The 20,393-nt window shown below is 36.3% G+C and overlaps 2 protein-coding genes across 3 annotated transcripts; both read right to left on the bottom strand.

Moving 5' to 3' along the window:
- Positions 1-1,661: 1,661 nt before the first annotated feature.
- On the bottom strand, positions 1,662-9,848 carry LOC117633782 (D-lactate dehydrogenase [cytochrome], mitochondrial-like). 2 transcript variants are annotated; one of them, XM_034367550.1, is made up of 18 exons: positions 9,410-9,848; positions 9,253-9,328; positions 9,029-9,129; positions 8,780-8,828; positions 8,398-8,490; positions 7,842-7,956; positions 6,995-7,055; positions 6,319-6,355; positions 5,575-5,636; positions 5,361-5,457; positions 5,051-5,125; positions 4,868-4,976; positions 4,128-4,237; positions 3,577-3,639; positions 2,846-2,925; positions 2,575-2,705; positions 2,244-2,287; positions 1,662-1,963 (listed from the first exon to the last, which is right to left on the bottom strand). In XM_034367550.1, the coding sequence occupies exons 1-18, from the start codon at positions 9,661-9,663 to the stop codon at positions 1,844-1,846; spliced, it is 1,677 nt and encodes a 558-aa protein (XP_034223441.1). In that variant the 5' UTR covers positions 9,664-9,848; the 3' UTR covers positions 1,662-1,843. The 2 variants fall into 2 exon arrangements, with proteins under 2 accessions (XP_034223441.1, XP_034223442.1); XM_034367551.1 differs by lacking the exons at positions 1,662-1,963; positions 2,244-2,287 and having other exon boundaries at positions 2,579-2,700.
- Positions 9,849-14,751: 4,903 nt separating this feature from the next.
- Positions 14,752-17,765, bottom strand: LOC117634736 (probable E3 ubiquitin-protein ligase BAH1-like). Its single transcript, XM_034368943.1, has 6 exons — positions 17,311-17,765; positions 16,203-16,447; positions 15,850-16,098; positions 15,627-15,764; positions 15,090-15,148; positions 14,752-15,006 (listed from the first exon to the last, which is right to left on the bottom strand). Exons 1-6 carry the CDS (start codon positions 17,516-17,518, stop codon positions 14,904-14,906), a joined length of 1,002 nt encoding a protein of 333 aa, XP_034224834.1. The 5' UTR covers positions 17,519-17,765; the 3' UTR covers positions 14,752-14,903.
- Between the last annotated feature and the right edge of the window lie 2,628 nt (positions 17,766-20,393).

Raw genomic sequence — 20,393 nt, 5'->3', positions numbered from 1 at the left:
TTGAGATCCTTTTCAAACGTAAGCTTTGCCAGTCTTCCATTTGCCCTTTTTGCAAGGAACAACCTGAATCCATTGAGCATACACTCTTCTTTTGTCCTTGGGCTGCCAGAGCGTGGTTTGCTAGTTGTATTGCTTACAGACCTCTGCCTCAAGCTTTCACTTCGTTGGATAGCTAGATTCTTGATCTTTGGAGAACTCGTCGTAAAATGGTGTATGACAATTCAAATTCCTGGCCACCATCGCCAGAACTCACGGCCTCCTTGGCGGATAGAAGTATTGTGGAATTTCTCACTTGTGAGCTCAAAAGAAAATAGAAACCATTTCAATAATACACCTGTGATCAGTCATCAGTGGGTCAATCCTCCAGTGGGGACTGTCAAAATAAACTATGAGCTGCTTGGGATAAAGTTACGAATGCAGCCTCTGATGGAGTTGTGATGAGGGATCATACTGGTATTTTGCTTGATGGCATTACACATTGTTTCCAATCATTATCAGCTGTGCAGGCTGAATGTCATGCGATCCGGAGTGGATTGGAGATGGCATATGTACGAGGTTTCACCAATGTTATTGTGGAAACTGATTTCAAGGTTTGTTTTGCTGCTGTCCAAGAAGATATTTCTGTCTCAAACTGGACTCTTTACCCTATTCTCTATGACATTAGAATGCTAAAAGTTTCATTCTCTTCTCTCCGGTGGGCATGGACTACTCGAGACGCAAACCATGCAGCTGACTGGGTGGCTTCGCAAGCACGAAGGGGGTTGTGTGCTGAGGCGTGGGTCATTCGACCTCCAACTGCCCTGGTCTACATACTTTCACGGGATGGATTACCTTGCCCACCGAACTAGACACTTTTCTAAGTTTTCTCTTTCATTTTGTTTCGTTTATTTTCTTTACTGTTTTGGGACTGACCTCTCTGGTTGGTATTTTTGGTTTGTAGCCCTTCACAGTTTTGTTGTTCTTCTATAAAGGACTCCTTTTACCAAATAAAAAATAAAAAAATCCATGCGAATCTTATCATTGTTCTATTTTGTCACATTCTTGTTTTGTCAGTTTCCAATTTGATCATTGACTTCTATCCAAGTCTCCCGGCAAATGCATTGAGCCATAGAAATTCACGGCCTACCCTAAAGTCTATCCAATAAAAGCCTCGAGCCATGCAACATCCACCCCATTGGCCAACAAGAGCCAATTGACCACTCTTTCACATAATCATATGAATTGCAATATTTTTCTTCCTTTTTTTCAACTTCAATCACCGTCTACTTCTTCTAATCTAAAAGGAAGTCTTAAGTTTGGACCCTTAGGTAGCGTTTGGTTCACAGGAAAATGGATTTGGGAATGGGAAATTATTTGCTTTCCCATGAATGGGGTAAGTAATCTAATGGAAAGACATTAGAGAGAGGAGGAAATCGGAACAAGGAACAGAAGTTGACAAAGCTCTTAAAATGCTTATGAGAATAGAAGAATAAAATTTAAAGAACAAAGGAACATAAAGCCTGCCATATCAGAGCCAACATAAGTTTGTATTTCTCTAGCAAAAAGAAGGAAAAGGTTTGGACTTAACAAAATGTACATTAATTTTTTTCATTTCTACAGGCATAAAGAGGAGGAGAGGCTTGTTTAGCGTTTAAATTTAACTCAAACTAATTTGGTTCACATTTCTCTTTGAAATAGACTCCAGTCACAAGATTCTAACAGAAATGTATAATATTCAACTCAAGGGAAGCTTAATACGATCCAGTTACAAACGAAAATATTTAATCTATAGCTAGCAGACAGGTTTTCACCTCAACCCCTTCTATGTACAGGGGCGCACACATGCATGTGTGTGTGTAAGCACTTAAAAACAAACATGAGAAGGAATAAGCTTTCCTGGATTCATAGTATTGTTCGGATCTAATGCTGCTTTTATTCTTTTCATTGTCTTCAAAGCCTCCATCCCCAATTCTTGTTCCAGATACTGAAAGTGAAAAAGAGAATCGCATTAGAATAAAGAAAATACTCAGTCTTCAAGCTAAGTCCATTATTGTAATGGTCCCAACCATCAAGTTTATTTATAATTTTTGCTCTATACCAACTATCCCTTTCAATGTATGCCTGGGACATTAGCCAGAAACGGCAGTTCCAAAGCATAATATTCATCTGACTAATATACTAATGGCTGGATTCCACATTCCAAAGCATATGACCATACCTATTTTACATTAAATCGCTAGCAAGTCCACAGATAAATTAAGTACCTTAATTTTTCCTGTACCAACGCCATGTTCACCCGTACATGTTCCTGCTCAGTTGTCAAATACCAACTTTTAGCACCATAATTAGTCAACCATTGTGGTTTAATAATATTTGGCCAGTGGAAAACCTAAAAGAATTAACTGACTTGGGATAACATCAACTATTGGCGACTACACGTAGATATAATAGATTAACAAAATTAACATGTATAGATACCAAGAAAGAGAATCCGAAAAAGATATTTTTAATAATAGCCACTTTCCATAGCCCCTCAATAATTCATTGACTTGGAGAACAGGAAAATTCTAAATTGGGCCCCAGAATAGTTCGTACCTTCCATTGACAAGGCAGTATGGACCATAAAATGGTTCAGTCTCTGTACTTCTCGTCGATGTTCTTCATTGTAAGGGTCAAAAAGAATCAGTGCGTGGAAATTCCCATCACCAGCATGAGCAATAACTGTGCTGTGGTTAGGAAAAAACAATAAAAGGCACTACAACAGTCAGTCCATTTAATCGTCCCGGCTATCAGTGCACAAAAATATATTTCATCATAACTTCTCTCCTGAATAATATGGGAATACAGTCATTTGACTATACATTACCAAATCAGTTCTGATGCATCCAGCTCTTGTTTGGACCTTGATATCAATTCTGCAAGGCACGATAGAGGAACACATACGTCCTGCACATAGTGAAAAGTAAAACATAAAAAAGAGCACCTTTGAGAATCTAAGGAAACCAAAAATGTGATTTTAACAACCCAGAAACTATTTCTTTGTAATTAATAATTCCATGTATGCAACTTAAGAGAATTAGGGAGCATAGGAAACCGTTGAAACTTTTTAGGAACTTCAAATGAAAAACTTATAAGTTAATTCTCAAAAGATCCACCAGGTTGCCTGAAAGGATGAAAGGTAAGAAAAGAAAACAAAGCGAGATTCTTAGAAATCCTTCCCCTTTCACAAGCAATACATTCTTTTCTTCTCTACTATGCCCTAATGAGCCAACAAGGAAAAATGCTTTTAGAGATGGCAGCATATAAAACATGTACAAAGGAAAGAATTAAATTGATAGAACAAGAGAAAAAACATCCTAGTTGTCACCCCATCGCCCGCCACCTCCCAACAAAAAACATTAAAAAGAAAAAGGAAAAGCACAGGAATATAAGCCATGTCAACCATAAGCACATTAGGATTCACTGATTGCTCTCAGTAGCATGTTCTGAGAGCAATTTTGGAACTCATTTAAAATGTTTGGCAACTTTATACACAGATATAAACAATTGCACATAAAAGTCCAGAACTATAATTCAAATATACTGATATTAACTGACCGTAATCATTGCCTCGAAATTAGGCTCCATTGCAAAACATGCCCAGAGTGCCTCCTTCCTCATCTGCATGTAATAAACGATTTAAATATAGAGTATGACAACAAGGACTAGTTGGATTGATAGATCCAAACAATTTGAAGCATAATATCAAAACAATTTGAAATCGAGCTGCAATTAACCTGTAAGTTTGGACAATAGGTGCACCTAGGAACATAATTCTATCAATAAAAATGAATATGCAGCCACATATTTTATTCAGTGAAAATATCAAAAAGTGAGGACAAGAATCTACAAGCCAAAGTGCGGCATATGACAAATTAATTAATTTTTTTATTTGCACTTGCCCCAATTTTGAAAGCCAATAAGTGATAAAGTAATAAATAAATTCAAAAGTGTGATTTTTTTTTCGTTGAGTATAGTTGAAACAAAAGAAATTGTAAGTCCCATAAATAAGGAGCACAAATACAAAGAGAGATTTAACAACCACAAACCCACAACGGATACAAGAAAATAATTCCATTTTTGTTGTACACCAATCAAATATTCAAAACCTTCCAGAGTTCCTTTTTAGTTTCAGGATCTTCCGCAAAAATAAAGTCTGACCCATTGTGTTCAGAAGCAATCTTCTGAACTATAAGGGTTTGTTCAAGGGAATATGCCTCTGAAAAACAGAAAGAAAAGAAATCGTGAATCACTAGAAGTAGAGAAGGCATCTTAATAACTTTTATTGTAAAATGAAATGTCAATGTTGACTTGATGGGAAAAGGGGCAGGGGTTCAACAAAATAAAGCCTGTGGTCACAATGAAAATACTATTTCTTGGTTCCTTGCTGAGCATGCTAATCTAGCTCTTCTAGTGCAATTGATCGTAGATATTTGGCATCCACTTAGACATGCATATTCTCTCTTGTTTCCCTCTTTTTTCATTTTCCTTCCCCATATTTTTTCCCCAGGAAACTGGTACAGCCTGGGCCAAATAAAGAATCACCAGTTGATCCAAGAGGCAATAACAGACCTTTACCTACTAACATAATCAACTGCTTTTTCCAATGCCTATACAAACTAGAGCATGAACTGCCGGATTCCTCCTTAATGTTCACTGTGTGTCAAATCATTTGTAGATTTCATGACTTTGTCATATACCGGGAGAGGGAAAAACGAAATAGTTTTTTGATACCAGGTGCAGTTAGCTCAATTGTAGAAATGTTCTCCTTTTAGAAATATATTTAGCCAAAAATAAATAAAAACAATACATGACAGCCAAGACAGAAAAAGAAGAGACCCTATTTCACCTGTGCCTATAAATTCGAACATTAAAGTCGGAGTTTCAGGCAAACTCTTCCCATTAGCAATGTTGATGGCCCTCACTTGAACCTCATCCAGTAGTTCAACCCTTGACACCTAATGATTATGAAGAGGAAATCTATGAAGAATTTAAAACGTGAATGCATATATGTAAGCAGCTAAAGCTCTACCTGTATTCCAGACAGCATAGTAGCAATAGCAACATCTGCAGCATCCTTAACTGTAGGAAAATTACACATAGCAACCTGCAAATTTCTGTCACAATTAATAATGGAATGCTATATATGAGTACCTTTAAACATAATTGTAAGTGAGGATAATGTAACTGCAAGAATTAATCAACTGAGACGAAAATTTCTTGTGGAAGAGAGAAATCATAATATTAACGAATATCATAGGAGAGGTCCAAAGAGAGGTCACAATTTTTAAGATAAATGAAGTTTTTAGATATAATATATAATAGAAGACCTATCAGCATACCACTGAATATTGCGGAATTTTTTGAAGCCGTAAAGTGACTTCTGTTATTACCCCAAGAGTTCCTTCACTTCCAATGACCAGGCGGGTCAAATCATACCTATGACATGCAAATTTTATAAAGCTCACAACATGACTGAGTTTCCATGAATCTCCTAGAAGATAAACAACGTATTTAGTTATAATTTAAAAATATAAAATATAAAATAAAACGAACCCTGCAGCACTCTTTCGAGCACGAGATGCAGTCTTAACAACATCTCCATTTGCAAGAACTACCTGGAAGATAAAAAACATAAGAAATACAGAGTAACACATGTGATCCAAGCCGTTTGTTCATTCTCCAGTAGCTTTAATGAAAGGAGAGAATGCCGATCATCTGTTTGTTCATTGTTAATGTTGTGGTATTTATTCAAGGAGGCTGGGTGATTCCAGAAGGGTGTTATTCACTGCTTTGTGAAAATATTGCTGCTCTTCGTAAAGGAAAGAAGGCTAAAGTGTGGTTGGGTTGCTGCAGGATGGCTATTTTGTGGGTAGTATAGATGGAGAGGAATAGAAGGATTTTCACTGTAATAAGGGGTAGGGTAGAAGAGCTTTTGGAGAGGGTGAGAATTTTGTCTTCACTTTGGGCTTCTGCTTCATCAGAGTTCAAGGACCTTTCACTCTCTTCTATTCTGCTAGACTGGAAGATATCTATTGGATAACTTCTCTGTAATATTTTTGTTTGGGATTCTTCACTCTCTTTTTTATACTAGATTGGAAGGAAGCTTTTCGTTAGTTTCTTTATTGTAATCAGTTGTATTTTGTTTGTTGGCAGACTCCTTGTCGCTTTCTTGTACCCTCTTAATTTTTTAAAACTGTTTCTTCTATTTATAAAAATTAAATTAAATTAAATTAAATTTAAAAAATAAAAAAAATAAAAAAAGAGTGTTCCAAGCATTAGTAAAAATAATTAACATACCTTGAGACCGATGACATTATCACGCATGGTTCCATACCTACATGCTAAAAACAAAATCATTAAAATGAAAAGTAAACCAGACCCAATAAGCCAAAATTTACATGCTAAGACCTCAAACATATCCGCCCAAACATAAGATTAAAGAAAAGAAATATATCTACCACAGGAATGAGTAGCTTGAACATTAAGTCAGAGAGAGAGAGAGAGAGAGAGAGAGAGGCCCAGTGCACGTAAAAAAGGTCCTTAATAAAGTGGACAGCAGGGCAGCTAATGTTTGGAGGAGACATGTGACAAAATCTACCATTCATCTTCAAAATTTACCAGATCTCATTGATGTTATTATGAGTTTCCTGTAAAACACGTATTTATGCCTAAGTAATGATAAAGGATATCACATGACACATATAAAGAAGAAAGGGCAGAGCTAGGGTGACAGCATCACATGTGCTTAAACCAATAACTTCCATAAGACACTTAATTAGGTGCTAATTTAAAGAGTTTCTTTATATAAAAGGTTAAAGCTCAGTCAAAGGCCTTGTATATTAGCACTGAAAAATGCATTTATTCAATTAAGTTTAATTAACCAGTAAATAAACAGAAAGCAATCTCACATGTGATGAGTCAAAAGATATTGAGTGGATCCCAAAATTAAAAGCTAAAAGAGCAGAATAACTACCTAACAGCTAAGGATCCGGAGCAACGTGTAGCACACATTCCTCCAATTGTTGCACCAGGCCCTGCTAGTCAACAATGGTGAAATACATGAAAATGGAAATAGCACAATTTACTTAAGAGAAAGAGAAAGGACACCTTACGGAGGAATGAAATACATCAAAACATAATCTTTACCTTAAAAAAACATCAAAACATAGTATAGTACTTAGTTACTCTCACCGCATTCAAGTGAAAATGATGTTCAAAAGCTAAAACATAGAATTATAGTAACTTAAGGAGTTTCTCCTCAAATTTCATGCATATAACTCAAATGGTTATACGGAAACACCAAAAAGTAGCACTTTTAAACAAAAGCTTTCAAGCTTATTGAAAATACATATTAAACTTGAATGAGGAAACTGATGATAACACATACCTTGATGATGGAAACAAAACAATGTTCCAGATAAGGTTTTTTGGTTAGCTCAAATGTCAAGTAAACACCACTATATTGTAATTATTTGACTTGGTTCCAACTTGAGCTTAGAAAGAGAAGGTACTAGGGTCAACTTATGAGTAGGTTGCTTATTAAAGCAAATTTAAACTGTGTATATAACCAAATCATAATAACCACCAAATACATGAACATTAAGAACCAGATAATGCTTTAATACATGCATTGCATTCATACAGCTTCTGATGCCATGTTTTATACATAATGCACCACTAGAATGCATTTGAAAAGAAGAAAAAAAAATCTTCAAACAGTGTATCAAATAAACTTGATAAACAATTAATACATCCCATGGATAGATTACAGTGTTTGATATGACCAATAACCATTACCCAAAAAGAAAAAACTAACTAACCTGGATCCAGGGGAAAGAATAGACCATAAGGCTCCAGGTATTCATTAAGCTCCATCCATCCAACCCCAGGCTCAACAACCACATCCATGTCCTCAACATGTAATGCTTTAACACGCTAAAATTTGAAAATTTTGAGGAATATAAGCATGACAGTAGAAAAGAAAATTGTCCGCAGAGGGATATGAATTAAACACATTCATAATTTAAGCCAGTCTATAAACTCTGCTGCTAATCCCAATATTATAAGGAAATAGGTGAATCATGTTACACAGACAGTATTGATTCCAGATCTGTATACGTTCAAAACTGAAGAAAACTTGGAACTTTATTAGGATCATGCACTGAAGCAACAAGTTGAGAGATTTAAAGGTTAATAATTTTACAATCTTGCTAGTTGCATACTGAACCTCAAGTTACAAAAGGCAGTTACTATTATGAGCTTTACTTATTGTGAAAAATCAGGACTGACAGAAGACCAGAATTGGCAGGTGAAGAATATTTTAATTGTGAAAAATAAAAGTTTTAATACTAAATCACACTCGGTGCATATACATACATTCATTAATGACATGTCTATGCAAACACCTCCATTGGGAGACAAGGTGTGACCCTCAATTGATGTGGCTCCACCATATGGTACAATGGGAACCTGATTTACATATAAAAGCAAAAGCAGTTAGTACTTGTAATGTAAATTTAATTGTCCAACACCAGTGAAATTAGAAAGCAAAATACACAAGATCAGATGTGTGCTTCTTCACGTATTGTTTTCAATCACAAAGTTCATGTGAGAAATATATTCACTACATTATTGGGTTCACAATCCCAAGAGAAAAGTGAAATTTTAAACATTCAAAAGCACAACAAGTAACACGGATTAAAAGAAAACAAAGAGGGTAGAAAATCATTAAATTTATGAAGGAAGGAGAATTTCAGACCTTATGCTTGTCACATGAATTGACTATCTTAGAAACTTGCTCTTCAGACCTGAAAATTATGAATCATCTGTGGTGAAGATTGGAATTACATACATAATAATATTTAGACGGCATATTTTCCTGTGAAAACTATCATCACATGTTGAAGAGTCTTCATTCCTAAGTTGACAGAACCACCAAGGGAAAACAAAAGAAGCATAAAGGAAAATCTTTATGAAATTTGAAGTGGAGGTGAAGCATGACTCTCACCTGGGGAAAACAACCACGTCAGGAATATTAACTGCTTTGTGAAAGCTGTTCTGTGGTTTTCCATGGTTATACCTCTCCTCATAATCCAGTGTCATATTATCCTACACAACCAGATACCATTATCAATATTATCATAAACCCATCTAAAAAAACAGCAGGGATTTTCAAACTGAAGAAAGAAAACAATGAATTGAGCAGATTGCCAAATTGGGTAAATGCAATACTTGACAAATAGCCTTCAATTCATCAATAAGCTCTCGTGGGACTTCCTTGTGCGAGCCTTTAACCACAAACTCGGCGCTATTGGACCAAAAATACAGAGTCTTTAAATAAATATTTAAACAAGATAACACAAATGTGATTAAAATGAAAGAAAGTTACCGAGAATTGATACTGGAAGCTTCACAGAATGATGGGTCTGATTGGGGATGGAGGGCAAGTGATCCAGCTGAGACTGCAAGAGCGATTGGAAGCAGCGAGCTCGACCAGAATAAAAGCGGGTTTTTTGTGCTCTCAGAGTTTGTGGTTGTTTGAGTTCTGACAAGCTTGCGGGACACTGAGGATCGTAGAGCCAAGAAGTTGAAGAAGCACTTTGAGGAACAACGTAGGCGAGAGAACCACGACGACATTGCCATGGCGGCTGTTAGAGAGAGAGAGAATGGGCGGTTTTTGAGTGTTTGATCAAATGCTTGGTTTCGAGTTCGACCAAAAAGAAAAAAAAGATCAAATGCTTGGTCTGGGTGGTTACTTTATATGAATTTGATAGAACACTCGAACTGGACTTCGTTTCGCCTGACCACTGAGCTCAATGCGAAGATGTCAAAACACTTGGATTTTAGCATGGTAGGAGGGCCACTAACAATAACATTTTATTATAAAAGTGACAAATAAATCCAATCACTGTGACAAACGAATGTCTAATTACTCTATTATTTTATTATAAAAGTGAATAAGGTTAAAAAAAATAAAAATAAAAATAAAAGATTATCTTTCTTTTTCAATCCGTCTTAGAACGAAGTTGAACCTTAAAAAGAGAAATTATTGTATGATATTTGAGTATTGACACATGATGATATAATTTGGTGTTAAAATATAGGTGAAAGAAAGGGTAATATTTTTTACTTTTAAAGTATAATATCAATAAATATTCATTACTGATGAGTGTATTTAACACACTCATCAATAATGGAAGTCAGAAAGTGCATATAAATGATGATAATATTTATAATATGGCTAAAAGTCACTTTTAGTCCTTATAGTTTGCCACTTCAACCACTTCTGACCTTGCAGTTTCAATTCCGTCAATTTTAATCATGTAGTTTCGTATTTGTAGTAATTTAATGACAAGTTTGTATTTCTGTCAATTTCTTTAACGGTGAAAGGAGCAATATCGTCAACCCAAAATCCTTGAGCATAAAAGCTCGTCTGAAACTCTCCTAATTTCATATTATGGCTTAAAACTGGTCATTTGGGTTTAAGGTTCTTCAAAAATTGGGATTAGTGGTTGAATTTCAAGCCCTAATATAAAATGAGGAGAATTTCAGACAAGGTTTTACGCTCAAGGGTTTTGGGTTGACTAAGTTGCTCCTTGCATCGTTAAAGGAATTGACAAGAATAATAACATGTCCTTGAATTGCTACAAATACGAAACTACAATGGCAAAATTGACGGAATTGAAACTACATGGTCAAAAATGGTTGAAGTGCAAAACTACATGGACCAAAAGTGACTTTTAACCTAGTTTAAAATATCTCTTTTTTTAATTTTTTTTAATAAAAATAAAATATAAAAAAAATAAAATAACCTAAGATTACAAAATTCCCGAACCATCCTTAAAACTTAAAAAGAACTCCACAAGCCCTTCTACAGCACAGAGGAAAAGAGAGAATTGAGAATTGACGAAGCTTCCGTAGTGGAATAGGATGGAGGCATATGAAAGTCATGACAACCTTTTAACCATGGAAAAAATTAAGCAAGCAAACTATAGTAATATGCACTCACATTGCATAATACAAGATAATGATTATTAAGGTAAAATATGACAGCAGAAACACATTGCTAATTTCGTGTATCTTGAAATAAAGAAAAAGATGGCCAGGGACATCCCCAAGCCTTCAGGCATACATGATACATGGATTGGAGTCCAGCTGCATTGCTCCTCAACGTCTCCACCTTCGATTTATGTGAACACGTCTTCGATGAATTCAAATTCTTTCCTCCAGCTGTGGGAATATTTTAAGAACCATCCTGTACATAGCTCTGTAATACCATTTACTCCATCTCTTGCACAACACAAGTGACCCAACGGAAACTCCAAACCCAACTGTAAATCCAATTTCAACACTGATAAGATCCCAATTAATCCCACGATGGCCAGAATTTTGAAGGCTTCCATTTAATGCTGGTGGTGATGCTTTGTTATCCACTGTCAAAGGAGGCCCCCATAGTCCTTTGTTTCCTGTAAATGAGTCTTTTGGAAATGTTGAAAACTGAGTACTGGTTGGGATCCTGCCGACTAGTTGATTATATGAGAGATTCAAGAATGAAAGGAAAGTAAGCTTTGCCAACTGTGGTGGAATTTGCCCGCTCAGCTTGTTCAGTGACAGGTCCAAGGACTCGAGTACCTGCATGATGGAATTTCGCCTTCGAAAGCATTACTGACAAGTTAAAGACATACAGTGATTTGAATGCTCCCATTTCCTTAGGTATTGATCCACTGAATTTGTTGCATGAGAAGTCAATCAAGGTGTAGGAAGTTATAATCTTCACCAGATACCTCTCTGAACCTTTACTGATAACTGTTACAGCATCCCCAAAAGAAAAACCAACATTAATCCCCCCGCCTGGTTGTGAAAATTCTAGGACATTGACCTTTTCGTGGACATCAGCCATCATTGATTGCCATGTTGTCAAAAATGTTGCTGGTATTTCACCACTCAAATTGTTATGAGCTAGGTCTATGATTTGAAGATTTGGCCATGTATCATTCGTGTTGGGACATCCAATACCTCCATAAAATTGGTTGGACCGCAAACTAAGGACACGCAAATAGGATGTCATGTTCATCAACAGGCATGGAAAGGCATCTTTTATCTGATTGTTTCGAAGGTTTAAAATTGGCTAGAGATTTTGGAAACTGGCCTTTTATCTGATTTTCACCAAGGTCTAGAGTGCTGAGGTAACAACCTTCTCCAAATTCTAAGTTAGAAATACGTCCAGTAAGGTTGTTTCCCCTCAAATTAAGTACTACAAGATAGGGCAATGCAGACAAGCATTTGGGAATGACGCCAGTCAGAGAATTATTGGACAGATCAATAACCTGAACATAACGAGCATTGCATATCGATCTTGGAATGATCCCATGCAAGTTATTGCTCGAAAGCGATAAGAAGTAACAGTTCTCACCAATGTCAGATGGTATACTAGAGCTGAAATGATTTCTTGAGTAATCCACATAACCGCCATTGGATGGGATAGTTGGGAGTGGCCCCTGGAGTTGGTTTGAGTGAAGGTCAACTTCACCTAGAGTGAAATTAGGTACAGGACCTTCTAGAGTTGCCACAAGAAAGATTTAGGGAGAAAAAGATCGAGCCCCCAAATCCATTTCGGTATCATGCCTTGAATTTGGTTTTGTGAAAGGTCCAACTAGCTATAGCTGATCAGGGAAAGTGATGAACAACAGATGAGAATTTGAGAAGGAAAGGTTGTGGTGGGTTTAATGTGTGTGTGTGTGTGTGTGTGTGTGTGTGTGTGTGTGTGTGTGTATACACACATGCAGGGTGAGTGAGAGTCTGGACCTTTGCCTCAAAGGGTCATGGTGTAGAAATTTCGGATTATCCGCAACACAACGCAACCATCTAACTGCACTCCGTCTTAACTTGAACTACCATGCAGCATGGTAAATTTGAAAAGGCCTCCTCCCTCCTAGCTTGATGAAATTAATCATGTATTTGTGGTCGCTGTTGGCTTGACTTTGAAGTCTTCTTCCGTCAGTAACAAGGAAAAAGAAAGCGTGAATGCACGACAAGTCATACGCCCAAAAATGCACTTTAAAGTCGATGCATGATAAATCATACGCCCATAAATGCACGTTCATGTTTTTCTCTGTGAAGTTGAACTGTCCCATCCCACCTACGTGCTCTGGGTTTCCATATTTATGTGTTATTTCTGGTTTAATATAATTTGGACAGAAGGTTGTAGTAATTAGCGGGTTTAATAGAGTAAGTTACACTTGTGGAATATCAATTTGCATCGTGCTTGCATTACTTTTGCTTGCTTCCCAACCAACCACCAGATTTTAACCCAGAAAATCTCAGTGCATTACTCCAAGTTAAACTAGAATTTTTAAACATTGACTAACCAAAATACCAAATTACACTTTTACAATAGCGTGAATTATGGAAAATTTGTGGCATGAGATGTTGATATGCGTCGGATTGAACATTGTGGAAATTGTGACTCGTGAGCTTGCTTTATGGATTGACTGTGTGGAAATTGACTTGTGAGCTTATTGCTTTATGGATTGACTGGTTGGCTTGGTGACTTTGAAGTCTTTCCGTCGAGTTGTCCCGGCTACAGTCTACATGTTGCTTTCCTATTTAAATTTTTCGGTGAGTGTTTTCTCAAAAAATAAAATAAAATAAAAATTCGGTGGGTATTGGCCAAGATCAATTGTCATGGCTCATGGCCAAAACTAGGATAACAACCCTAACTACCTCAAATTCTAGTGCCGTATATTAGAATAGTTTAATGGCTAAAAGTCACTTTTGGTCCATATAGTTTGTCACTTCAACCACTTGTGACAATGTAGTTTCAATTCTGTCAATTTTAACCCTATAATTTTATATTTGTAACAATTCAAGGACAAGTTAGTATTCCTGTCAATTTCTGTGACAGTATAAGGGGCAATTTCGTCAACCCAAAATCCTTGAGAATAAAGCTTGTCTGAAACTCCCCTAATTTCATATTAGGGCTTGAAATTGGTCATTTGGGTTTAAGGTTTTTCAAAAATTGGGATTAGTATTGAATTTCGAGCCCTAATATGAAACTGGAAGAATTTCAGACAAGCTTTTACGCTTAAGGGTTTTGGGTTGACTAAGTTGCCCCTTGCATCGTTAAAGAAATTGACAAGAATAATAACATGTCCTTAAATTGCTACAAATATGAAACTACAAATGGCAAAATTGACGAAATTGAAACTACAAGGTCAAAAGTGATTAAAGTGTCAAACTACATGGACTAAAAGTGAATTTTGACCAAATAATATCCATTTTGTCAGAAAGTGCATATTTATTAACACACTCATCGGTTCAATGTTAGTTTCTTATTCTTGGGATGTTTTGCTTTTAAATGATGATGATAATAATGATATCCATTTTGTAATAGGTGATTGAGATTTTGATGCTTTTTTTTTTTTCCCACCTTTCTGTTTACAGGTTGCATATAAATTTTGCTTTCTTTGAATTACATAGTAAAACTTTACCCAAAAGAAGAAAAAAAAAAAAAAGTTGTTCTGGAATGTCTCCTCCATTTAAGCAGAAACCAAGCCGATGTAATGTAAGTGTAACCTAATGAAAATATCCACCATTCGACAAAATCTAAAATCTGATTTCCTCTTTAAAGCATACAATTTAGTGCTCTTTTCTTTCTTTGCTTACACAAATTCGAAGGTCTGTGCCCACATATCACTTCAGTTAAGGCCAAACAATTTTTATTTGAAAGACTTGAAAGACTTGAAAGACAAGTCATGTATGCTAAGAAGATCTAATTTTCCTAACATGTCAATGAATAAACTAAGAAGGATGATCTTTCTAAACCGATGCATTTTGCAGCTTCCACAGCTTTATTGGGTAAGATAGGAGCTCCCGTTGATCGATCAATACACCGCATATTTGGCTTGTAAATCCCAAAACTCCTTACTTTGCTTCAGTATCTCTGCACGTTCTGCAGTATACCTATCTTTCCAGTAGTCTTTGCACCTGTGAAAGGTTTTCTTAGGAGTCAAAATTTGTTGACCTTTCTCATATTAACTTTAGAACAATGGAGGTTTCAGTTTATTCACCTTATTTTCAGGAGCAGATCTAGTTCCAACATGTGCACTGCTTTAGCATACACTCCGGCCTGCATTAGAGGAGAATAGGAACTTAAGATCAAACAGTTTAAGATATGAAACTTCAAATTTTTATTTATTTTTATTTTAATCAATGAGATAATGAAGCTTACAAAATGAGAAAACTCGAGTTAAAGAAAGATCAAACATCAAAATCAAGTGAGAAGATCATATGTCTGATGCACAGCAAGAGAACGTTATCTGATAGATCATAGTTTAAAATAGTTTCATTTTGCATATGTTTCCAAGGGCTAGATTCTGCTAATGATAGATGAGAAATAGAAGGACATAGTTCTCACTCAAATGCAAAGTTGGAAGATATATCTGGACAGAACTTCAATAATTTTAGCATTTACGTTACAAATCCTGCTATTAAACCTTGCATCCTTTAACTAAAGATATACTTGTGGAGAATGTTATGAATATGTTTGTATAGTTTAAAAGTATATATATATTAACAAAGAAAAGGGGGCTTGGATTATCACCAACCTCTCTGCATATTGGGCACTTTGCATCCAGGGCTGCAGATTTAGGGCCTTGGAAGATAAACACAGAAGCAGCTGAGCAAGCACAAGACTTGCAGAAAAGGTGGCCGCAGCTCAAAGCATATGGATTGAAAACAGTTTCCTGTGAGATGAAATACACATCAGAACACCTATGTACAAATGCCAACTTTTTATCCTTCAGAATGCAACTGAAAGTAAGACCTTACCAAGCATACAGCACAAGTCAGATCATATTCCATCTTCAAGGAGTCAGGAAGCATCAATGTCATTATAGGTGGTGTCATATCAAGATCACAAGAGAAGTGACCAGAAAGCTCATTGAGGCCTTCACCATCTGATCCATGAAGATTCAAAGAAAAAGCACCCAATTCTATAAGCCAAGGTGATTGCAAAAGCTCGATATGTTCAGCCCGCATCTTGGATTTGAAAATCTTGCCATTTTCAGAGCTATGTACCTGTAGTAGAAGATTTAAAACAAAGAAAGTCATTGTTAGATACAGAGCAGTACAGTATCAACCAAGTTAGAGAGAAAATTAATATTGACCAGTCTGGTGCATACTTTATCATATTTCTTAAGGATTTTTCTGATAGCAATTGCGTTCATTGTAACATATTCTATTAGCGTCCGCCCTTTTTCTACCATGGCTTGCTGATCATTCATAAAACATTGACGCAACCACAGTAAGTATCTCTGCATTCCAGTAGCAACATGGAGATGGAGGAGATGTCTGACTCTCAAACTGAAGCATAGAGCTATGTCTGAAACTTCCTTCATTAACTCTGTGAAGAATGCCTGATCACACGCTGCGACATAGAAAATTGAGATTAGATAAGACTACGAGCTTTACTCATTAGTAAGCAACAATACTAGTAGGCCTTCCATGTTTTGAATGAACATATACTCTTGAATGCTTTTTTTTAAGACAAGAACACCGATAACAAATAAGTCTTACAAAATAGGCCTCAAACTTCTAAGCTTACATAAATTGTCACTATAAAAGGGATCCAAAGTTTTGAATTTTGAAAACTTAAATGACCACCAAATGTTAACGGTCATTATTTTAAAGTGGGACTATGAGAAGCATTGATTAGAAATGCTATACACGTAAACTCATTCTATAGAAACATCTTTTAAGGAATAAGAAAATGAAGTAGGAAAGGATAATCAGGGCAAGATCGCATATTCTTTAAAAAATAAAATCTTGTAAGCGCGATCGCACACATTCACTTGTACATCAACATAACTATGGTCAAACAAAAGTTCAAAAAGGGGCCAAAGCACAAAAACAGCATGGTTTAAGCCTATGATTTCTTCAAATACTCTGAGCAGAATGTAGCTACCTGAACTAAGAAATTGGGTAAATCTCAACCTCGATCTTTAAACCCTGCAACCTTGATGATGACAAAAATCAAACACAGGTTTCCTACTGTTGTTAAACACACTCAAATAGTTGTTTTCCTACCAGGTAACACAGTATCTGTGATCCTTTTGATCATTGAAAATTGCACACTCCACAAATCCAATTGAACCACAGCAAAACAATTAAAACAATCATTCACATTATCATATTGTATCACCAACATTGGGTTAATAAGCTTCATTCAAACAGAACTAAAAACAAACACAAAAAGTGCAAAAACAAAATAGATGGGAAATCAGTTCTTACCAGGGCAAGATTGACATTGACACAACTGTTTATTTTGATTAGCAGCACCTTCTTGTTGATCAGCAGTTGAAGCTTCTTGCAATGTCTTACAACGCTGACAAGTCTTGAGTACTTTCTTCAGCCGCTTATACTCGACATGCGAGCACTTCTCCGAGAATCGTACTTGTTCCTTATGCAGAAACTCCGTATAAGTATCTCCGAATTTCATATTTCCCCCGTCGAAAATTAACCTAAATTAATCCGGCTTCTTATACCCTAAAATTGGCTGAAATAGTCGGAAAAATAAACAAATAAATAAAAATTGAAGCTTTTTTGAGTGAATAAGGAGGAGATGGAAGAATGTTCTCGGAGTGTCTGAGCTCGCAATGGCAATGCTCAATACACTCTATGCATTTTCTTTTGTTTTCCTTTCTTCTTCTCAATTTTCTCGGGAAACAAACGGGAGGGGTGTTAAGAAGAAGGAAATTTGAGTGGTGGCCACTTGTTTCCACACGAAGTACCCGGAAGTGGAAGATCGTTTTTAAACGGCCAAGTGCCCGCGCTTTTTTCGGGGGGTTTTGAAGAAAAAAACCAAAAGGGACATATGGTATATACGTCAGCGCCAGCACCGCACCAAATACGGCCGTAAGACAAACGGTTGTTGTGAAATACGTGTAGAAAAGGGGGCTTCTTGGCGTCTAGCTGCTAGTTTGACCATTTGACCAACAAAAAATTATAGGCTTTCTAGCTGTTACTTGACTAGAAAAGTTACTTGCTTAATATACATGTGCCACGCTTTAAGAGTTTAAGGTTTAGGGCAATGCTAATCACAGTACTAAAATGAATTGTTATATATAATTCAACGCGTGATTTGGTTGTTTGAAAATAAAATGTAATTTTATTCATTTAAACAAAAATTATTTAACAATTATTTTTAGGGGATTTTGAAAAACTTTGTTGCAACGTGGGGGAAAGCATCACCTCCCTCCCATTCATTTCCCTTTCCCTCAAGTCTTCAAATCAAATGAAGATTTGTTTTAAATAATAAGATGAATTGTAATTCTAGGGAGATGAGTCACCTAAGCTAGGGTTATGAGCAAGGTCTAAAACAATAATGGTTTCGGAAATATCAGTAATCTAAAAACACGAAAATTTCGATGTAAATATTGAAAAATTATCGATATTGATAAAAATTGAATAAAAACTACGAAAATTGTAACAAAAACTTGAAATTTTTTATTGAAACTTTGGAGGATGCATTTAGTCAATTATCTATTATTTTATCACAAAAAATTGGAAGAAAATGCATTGCATGATAGGTTTTGTTAGCGCTCAAAACTAGACGGGTAGTAATGGGGCCTGTAGACAAAGAAATTTTGGTTCAATAAATTTCATTGGACAAGAAAATAATTAGGGTTCGGTGGATTAAATCGTGGGCCCCGTAATTTGCCCATGTGGCCTGTGACTCATCAAAATCGGATTAGTTGTCAAAAATGACACATGGCGACATTCGACGAAGTGCATCAGATGGTTCAAGATGAAGACAAAATTAAAGGAAAGAATCTTCTGTGATTGACTTTAATTTAAATCAAATATTAATTATGTCAATCAATTGAAGATAATCTGGTTAAATTGCAAGATTATGGGAATTGATTGATTTAAATCAAATCAAAATCCCACAAAACAAGATTTTAAATAGGGAAAGTTATTTAGGTCAAGCATCCTACAAGAGCCTATAAATAGGAGGCCTCAAGTCGAAAGAATGGGTCAAAAAAAACCTAGCACTCAGAAGAAACAGAAAACTCTCTACATTCTTCACCCTACTTTGGAAGAGCCACCAAGCACAACAAATACGCGCCGGTTCCTTCACCATAGAAAAATCTCAAACACCAAACAAGCTTCGTGCTACCCGTTTGATTAAGATCAAGTCTCTACGACCCTTGTATCAAACACAAATTTTCTTTAAACACTTTGGAGATCGAATCAGAGGATTCAATACAGAGATTGTAACCCAAAATTTCATTAATACAATATTATTTTGTACACGTGTTCTTGTCTCATTTGTCGCAGGAAATTCATGTTTACAGGGCCAACTTATAGATTAGGTGGATGATTGAGGGATTAGAAATGCCTTCGGTAAATACTTCTCTTTAGGAGACCGAGCGTGATCTGCACAATGAAAGAGAAGAAAGCAATTGGTGAGACCTAAGGCACTGGTGTGGTACCCGTCGAATAGCCTCTGATGCTAAAGTTAGTTGAATGAGTGAGAAGATAGCTTATTGACAACGCAAGGGCATTAATGTCAAAAATCCTTGAACCCCTGTACCTTGGGGCTAAGATTTCTTTTATAGTGATTTTTGGGTGTCCTCTTGGTGTGAACTTTCGATGTTGGACTCGTGGGAGTGACTTGAGAGGCTGCCACTTGTCCTAGGGAACATACTAGCGAGGAATTCCTGTAAGATACTATTGAGGCCCAAAAAGTCATGAAAAGCCCAAACACATTTCAAGCCCAATATAACATATAATGTTGGTTATGTGTTAATCCAAGCTGTATTTTGGGAATTATTTCATTAAATAAATATAGAAATAGTGTACATGCCATGCCAAACCAATAATACGTTTTTCCTATGCCAATCACATACTAAGCTCACATGAACCCAAGTCATGTGGGTGACTTTGGGCTAGCTACTTGGGAGCACCAAAGTCCAAGCCCATTACTTGGAGTTCTCCAATGTGGGTGAGCAAATGAGATATTCTTCAAGCACTCCCTATTACCCACTGGAAACAAGCCAATTCCGACACTTTCTTTTACCCATATGAAATAGTCATTTTCTAATCCTAGTTTTACCTGTTGGAAATAAGAATGTCCTAATGCTTCCTTTTACTTGTTGGAAATAGACTAGCTCCAACACTTCCTTTTACCTATTGGAAACCAAAGAGAGTTTTCACCTTCTATAAATTGGGAGGCATTGCCCAAGCAAAATCAACTTATCCTGGTTGCTGCAAGCCTCCCAGCAACCATGAGAACTCACCCTTTCTTCAGCTGCTGTAAGCATTCCAGTAGCCAGCCATCCCAGCCATTCCTCAGCTATCACAACCATTTC

This window comes from Prunus dulcis, chromosome 7, assembly GCF_902201215.1.
Source record: "Prunus dulcis chromosome 7, ALMONDv2, whole genome shotgun sequence".
In the NCBI taxonomy this organism is placed as follows: domain Eukaryota; kingdom Viridiplantae; phylum Streptophyta; class Magnoliopsida; order Rosales; family Rosaceae; genus Prunus; species Prunus dulcis.
The sequence above is the reverse complement of the archived record's forward strand: the minus strand, read 5'-3'. Positions and strand labels throughout refer to the sequence as shown.